This window comes from Solea senegalensis, linkage group LG5 (genome assembly GCF_019176455.1).
Source record: "Solea senegalensis isolate Sse05_10M linkage group LG5, IFAPA_SoseM_1, whole genome shotgun sequence".
Taxonomy (NCBI): Eukaryota; Metazoa; Chordata; class Actinopteri; order Pleuronectiformes; family Soleidae; genus Solea; species Solea senegalensis.
This window is the reverse complement of record NC_058025.1, coordinates 22,603,766-22,611,369: the sequence shown is the minus strand read 5'-3', so window position 1 is coordinate 22,611,369 and position 7,604 is coordinate 22,603,766. Positions and strand designations below refer to the sequence as shown.

Below are 7,604 nucleotides of genomic sequence, written 5' to 3'. Positions count from 1 at the left end.
TGAATATTCAATTTACTCAGTCTTCAAGGGTACAAAAGACATTACTATACACATGAGAGAGAGAGGCGGCATCTCTCTGTGTTCGTTCCTTTGGTATCTTCCCTCATCTCTCTCTTTTCCCTCCTTCGCTCCTCTTCCTACCTCGTCATACCATATGTGTAAACATTGGCAGTGATGCGCAGGACTTAATTCCATGGGCATATTTCATTAGAGTTGTTGAGCAGGAGACTTCTTTTTCTTCTTTGACACTTTGAGCAAGCCTGCACAAGCCTGCACAATCTTGCACTGTTTGCGCGAAGGAAAAATCCCATTTGTCCTTTGTCAGCACTAACACTTTAATTTGAGGCTTTCACTCCTGAGTAAGCAGCCGATCTCCTCAGAAGCCCGGAGAGATGCAGGAAACACATGTGGGTCCTTCAATCTCTCCCTCATCAGCAGAGGCACACCTCATTCCACATGGCCTCAGTGCTTTCAGGCGGTGGGGGCATGCATAAGTCAAAAGGAGAGGGGAAAGTGCAGGTGTGTATAAATACCCTACAGCAGTGTCATATCATCATGAGGTACTTCTCATTACCCGATGTAATGAACACGACAAGACAATCACACTGCATAAAAATCAGCTGTGTGCGCCACTTTTTGTCATTTTGTGTAAGGATGTTGGGTTTTCAAACGAAAGGCTGCATTCCATTTGTAGTCAGACCTCAGAATTTCAGAGGTTACATGGTGTAACTTCAACGGGAATGCCGATTGAACTAGTATTTCCAACAATAATTATCTCAAAATAATTTTCTACACAGCAGTTGACAAATTCACTATACTGTATATTGATATAATGTTGATGACACATGGTGGTGATTGCCTCCCAGAATGGAGGTTGTTGATTTGAATGCTGGTTCAAGTCATGGTCTTTGTGTATGTCCAAAGACTTGTAGATTGGGGTAAAGTTAATTGGTAACTCTAAATTGTGTGAATGTCAGTGTGAATGGTTGTTTTATTTGCTACTGACCTGGCCAGGGTGAACCCTGACCCAGTTTCAGATGGGATTGGCTCCACAAAGGGCCCTGATCTCAACATCAAGTGTATCTGGGATCGTATGAGGAGTCAGAAGGAATTAAGCCAGACTACATCCACAGAAGACCTGGCTAGTAACAACCTACCTGCTAAGTTCCTTCAATAGTGTGTGCAAGTGTTACCTAGAAGAATGGATGCTATTTTGAAAGCAACCCTAACCCAGCTCACTGTATGTTGAGTAAATTGTTGAAAACGTTCTTAATCAACATAATTATTCCACACCTGCCTAAACATTTGTGCAGTGCTGTAGCACTTTAGTTTTGTTTTAGCTCAGATTTTTATGTATCACTGATTTGAACCAACAAATTTCACCAAAACGTTAACTGCATTGTTAGGGTCGGAAATCAATCTTATATTATCTGACACTATTATATATGCTCAACGATTCCTACAGTTGCTCTTTTTGAAATGTCTTCCTAAGTATGATAATACAGACAATGATAAATTAATAATGATTATGATTGTTATGATTGTTATTATTCTTATTATTATTATTATTATTATTATTATTATTATTATTATTATTATTAATAATACTATTAATAAAAATAATACGTTTATTTGTATAGCACTTTCCTTCAAAGTGCTTTACATTACAAAATAAAAACATACACCATAAAATGTACACGATGACAAAATTAAAAATGATATAAAAATTAAAGAGAAACATTTTATAAAATCTCATACACAGTAAAAACAGTTATGCTAAAGCCGCATAACAATTTGAAAACAGGAAATGGACAGATAAAAACTATTCATTTAGAGACTGATACACAGTAGTGAACAAATGTGCCTTCAGCTTTGATTTAAAAACCTCAACAGTGTTGGTCTGCCTGACCTCAAGAGGAATACTGTTCCACAGCATAGGAGCCCGAAAAGAGAAAGCTCTTTCACCAACTATTTTCTTTTGACAATTAGGACAACTAGGCGGCTGCTGTTCCGTGATCTCAGTGACCGTGTGGGCACATAAACACATATTAAGTCTGATAAATATAAGGTGCAAGACCATTTAAGATTAAGAAGAAGTGAGGAGCAGCACCTTGAAATCAGCCCTAACCTGGACCGGGAGCCAGTAGACCAAAACTGGGATTTCCAGCATGTTCCAATTGTGACCAGGGTGTGTAATGCATCAGGACAGCTGATTTTCTCAGGTGCTCCTTTCATATTTCACTTAAAGTCACTTCTGATTGCATGCCCATCAGGTATCATAGGCCACAATTTAAAAATGATTGTGTCATCATGTGCAGTGTGCATTTCTTGACTCATGAGCCATCAATCCAAAGGTTTCTCAGAGGAGTACATCAACACGACCTTGATGTACATGTGTTTGTCTGTTACCTGAAACATATAATTTGTCTTTGTTTAAATGAGCGTTTCAGGAGATAAATGTGGGTCTCTGTTCCAGTGGATTCTAAAACTACAATCTAGAACAAGCTGCATTGGTGGTTGATGGGAACATACATTACTTATGGCCTAAAAAGAGATGGAACCTGATTGCAAACATCCCTGTAAACTAATTTTACTGAAAAGTTATCTTTGCTGTGCTAAAGCATGTCATGATGAGCAGAGGATTTGACTGTGACACCGGTTTGTGATGATCACTGTTTCTCGCTCTCCAGGTGTGATGAGGGCTTAATTATCTGTTTGTGGTTGCCGCTGCTCAGAATTGCATTATGGATTGCAGCGACAGCACTGGGGCAATGAGCGGGCTAAGTGCAAACCTCTGTTCTCATAATTGCACATCTGTTTCGTGTTGCTTGCTCCTGTAATTGCCTCCTCCTCCTCAGTCATTTCTGTCGAGAGCGGCTGCAGGTGACTGCATGGAAAAACGGGAGCAGGGAATCCGTCTGCTTCCTGATCTGCTGAGACGTGAGGGGACGACTGAGACTGATGCTTTGACTGCTTCTGCTGGGCGTACACACAAATACATACAAAGTGTGTGCAGCGTGGACATATCTGATACATTGGTATGTCTTACACCAGAGCACCACCCTGTGGTTAAAGAGATAACTACAGTGCAAGTATAGGACAAAAGGTGGACAAAGTATTCTGTCCTCCACATGATGGTATTAGTAAATAAACTAGGGTTAAATTTGGTTGAATACAAATTACATTGGTACAAAAGAATGAAAAAAAGCCATTCTGACAGATCTGACAGTGTGCCCATGTGTAAGGTATAACACTTTGTAAATGGTCTGTATTTATTTAGCTTTTCTAGTCTTGACCACTCAAAGCTTCTTTACACTACAGTTTTGCTGCACATCATACAGCACATCTTTGTGCAACTCATTTTTCTACCACACTTCTTTCATATCCATTCACACGCTGCCACGTTGGCATGTAGGCTTACAGAGCCGGAGACCAAACCCAAAACCTTTCAGTTGAAAGACGACTTGCTCTGCCATTGTGCTACCATCGCCTATATGAATGGAAGTCATGGCAACGTCCTAAGAAGAGTGAAACCTGTATGTGTGTGTTCCAGGTATTACTCATGTTGTGGGGACCTAAATTTGTTTACACAGTCCCACTATGTGGACATATATTCCTTACATTAATTATTACATTTTAAGGTGAAGAAATGTATGGTTAGGTTAGGGTTGGACCAGTAGCAGTTAAGGTTAGAGTCTTGTAGTGTTTTGCTTTATTTTTCGTCTCACTCCGTAACCAACATGTTTCCCAGTATCACCACTTCCTTACAGCCCCCCCATGTGAGACATCATCCAAGAAGGGGACGATGTGAGACATCACAATACTATAATACTCATAATACTCATAGCATGTAGAACCTCCAGTACTATGCTGAACTCTAAAATGATTTAGTTTTCAAACAGAACTTATACTACCCTGTCATTTTGTGCTTAGTGAAACTGTATCATAAGCATGGCCTCTTCCCATTCAAACAATAATACAAACTATGCCCTCAGCTAAGGCACAAAATGTTTTTATTTTAATTCTACCAAAACTTCTCATTTCAGCTAACATGGCCAAAATGAACTATAACTTCTTTGGTAGTGATAAAGTAAATGTATCCTCAAAGGTTTTCAGTTCAGACAACAAGATATTAATATCTGTCTTCTAACAAATTAAAATAGCTAAATGACGAGGGGTCAACTACCCTGCCAATAAGACAACTGCCTGGAGATTATTCTGCTCCACTACGGCAGTATCTGCTTAACTCAAAGTCCTGAAGGTGAGAGGGCACTCTCCTGACTCTCTGATGTGGCACAATTGTCTCTTGCACAGGCTGAACCCAAGGCTTCACAAAGGCCACATGATGCATCATCTTGTTTCCATCCTTCCATCCAGTTTGATCCACTACAGTGTAGGGGTATCATTCAAAAGGTTTATAGTCTGTTCAGTTTGCTCTGCCTAAACAAGACTTTGTCTCACCATACTGTCTTTTGCTCTTTTGTGTTTGTCTGTATGAACATGCCCTTTCTCCTTCCTTGTGGCATCTGATATGTGAACAGCAGCATCCTGTCCAGTCGGCTATAGTCTACTGACAGTTCAGTAAATTTTTTTAAATGTGGTGGTTAACAGCAACTTGGCCGGACTGCGGCCCTTGACACAGTGTGGGTGCTGCGGTAAGCCATTGGGAAGACATCTAGCTCCACACACCAGTCCATGTCTTCGATATGAGCTGCATTTATGGTTTTACAAAAAGTTCTGTTCTGTTATGTTGGCTGACGTTACCCATCTGGAGCAGTAGTCTGTCAAGACAAGAAGGTAGTCAGCTGAGGGGAATGGTCCACATATGTCCAGAGCCACTGTCTGCCATGGTTTAGCCAGGAGCTCGGTCCTTACAGTCGGGACATTTGAGAAGCATGAAGCTATTGTATTTGACAAGCAATGACATGACCTAACCAACTCTTTTCACTCTTCTGCTTCCCTATTGATTCCAGGCCACCATTCTTTGGTTCTCAGTCTATGCATCACACTAACTCCAATCTGCCGTTTTTATACATTTCCACAGTGTGACTAGTGCGCGGTCCACTGCTGACAATTTTGGCATTTTGGGGCCCTGGGTTATAAAGATAGGGCTGTAGCCGCAAAGCCCATCTTTCGATTCTTGCTGGCGGTTTGGATTTTGGTGAATAATTACTTTCACAGGGTTTATGGTCTGTGTCCATTACAAAGTTGTTTTCCATAGAGAAACACATGAAATTTCTCACATGCGAAGGCTTCTCTTTCAGTCTGTTAGTAGTGGTGTTCTACCTTAGACAAAGCTCGGCTGGCATAGATCAGCTTGTGCATTCTATCCCTTTGTTTTTGACTGAGTATTGCTCCAAGTCCAACTTGACTAGCATCATTAATGTTAAGAAATCACATTAATTCAATATAATCTGACAGGACCACTATGGCCTTTTACTGTGGCCAGCCCAAGGCACTCCTGTGCATTATTCATGCTGTCTAATCAGCATCTTGATATGCCACACCTGTGAGGTGGGATGGATTATCACTGCAAAGGAGATGTGTTCACTAACACAGATTTCAACAGATTTGTGAACAATATTTGAGATAAATGGTTATTTTGTGTATGTAGAATTTTTTTTAGATCTTTGAGTTTAGCTCATGAAACATGGGAGCAAAAACAAAAGCGTTTAAATTTTTGTTCGGTGTACATTCATTGGCTAACCCTAAAATGGATGAATACCCTAAATTTTGTGAGAAAAAAAAAAGTGAGGCTACTGAAAGTAGAGATCATGTGCCAATAATAAAAGATAAGGATTTAATACATCATCAAATATGAATAACCCCAATTTTTGTTGCAGAAAGTGAACTTTGACCCTGGATTACTCAAAAAGTACACAGTAAAAGTACTTCATATTTTCTTGTGTATGAAGTACACGAACGCAGTACTCATGCAAGATATGAATTTTATACATCATCAAAAATGGATGATTACCCTTACCGTTGTTGGTAATCTAACCGTTGCCCTAAAGGGAATGAATACCCTGATTTTTGTTGCAAAAAGTTAAGTTTGACCCTGGATTACTCAAAAAGTATTTCATATTTTCTTCTGTATGACGTACAAGAAGCACTACTCATAAAAGATATGGATTTTATACATCATCAAAAAGTGCTGCAGCCTCATTACCGCCACCTAATGCATAGACTGTATATATGCTATGCAAATATAAACATATGTAATCATATAACATTAAATCACTTACAATAAAGCTATATTATTTAGAAAAAAGAACCACAACTCATGTCGTTATTTATATTCAACACATTTTTAATGTTTTGTAGTCTTTTGTCTTCATATAACAGACCATTGGTCCTGCATGACTTCGATTTTACCCTGCTCTAACACACCTGGATTAAATTGTCAGCTTGTCTTCAATCTCTGCAGAAGCCATATGTTCATTTGAATCAGGTGTGTTGTAGCAGGGCAATGGCTATAAAATTCAGGGCTAGATTAAGAGGCACTGGAGTTGAGGATGTTAATGAGTATAGGTGAGCTGGAGTACGGAAAAAAAAAAAAAACTAACTAAAATGGATGCAAGATGTGTTGCTGTTCTCGCCGTCGGGATGCTTTACCGGCAGGCCGAACAGGAGGCTGCTGACCTGAGGAGGAGGATCAGGGAAAGAAGAGCCAGATTGCAGAGGAGGGAGAGGAGGCTTGCACTTCTAGCATATCTTGTGAACAAGGTAAGAACTACTCATCACTAATAATCACATCTATTTCCTCAAACGGGCATATCTCTGCATTGGTTGTTTCTTCTGTGGAGAAACAAAACATATTTAAAGTGCTTGTAATATAATATAATGTAATATTACTAATGTACATATATATACACATGTGTATATATATATATTGCTTGCAATGGTTCAGTAAGAGGTTTCTTCAGTTCTGAAGAAGCCTGAGAGGGGTTCCCAAAGTTTTTCATATGGCTGTGTATATATATATATATATATATACACACATATATATATATATATGTATGTATATATATATATATATATATGTGTATATGTATATGTATATATATATATATATATGTGTATATATATATACATATATATATATATATATATATATATATATGTATATATATATATATATATATATATATATACAGCCATATGAAAAACTTTGGGAACCCCTCTCAGGCTTCTTCAGAACTGAAGAAACCTCTTACTGAACCATTGCAAGCAATATATATATACATGTGTATATATATATGTACATTATGTAATATTATATTATATTATATTATATTACAACCACTTTAAATATGTTTTGTTTCTCCACAGAAGAAACAACCAATGCAGAGATATGCACAGATGAATATAAATGTGCCAATCATCAGCATGTTTATGTCTGGTGCAGACACAAAGCCGGCTCTGAGACTATCCAGGGACAGCTTGGATATATTTTTTCAAATGCTGTCCCATAACAAGTCCCATGGCTGGAGTCACGAGGTTGAGGTGCTGGTGACTGTATACTGGCTTGCTTGCGGATATTTTTGATATGCCTCTGTCAACCATTTGCAGGATCGTCCACAAGACTGTAGACAACATGATGA

The 7,604-nt window shown here is 38.7% G+C and overlaps 1 protein-coding gene across 1 annotated transcript in view; it reads left to right on the top strand.

Annotated features, from left to right (window-relative positions):
* The first annotated feature begins 6,606 nt into the window (after positions 1–6,606).
* The window catches only part of LOC122769516 (putative nuclease HARBI1), a 1,888-nt gene continuing 890 nt past the window's right edge, over positions 6,607–7,604 (top strand). Inside the window, exons 1-3 of the mRNA XM_044026077.1 lie at positions 6,607–6,726; positions 7,333–7,397; positions 7,573–7,604. The exon at positions 7,573–7,604 is cut by the window's right edge and continues 408 nt beyond it. Coding sequence (XP_043882012.1) covers positions 6,607–6,726; positions 7,333–7,397; positions 7,573–7,604 — 217 coding nt within the window. The remainder of the gene's footprint in view (positions 6,727–7,332; positions 7,398–7,572) is intronic.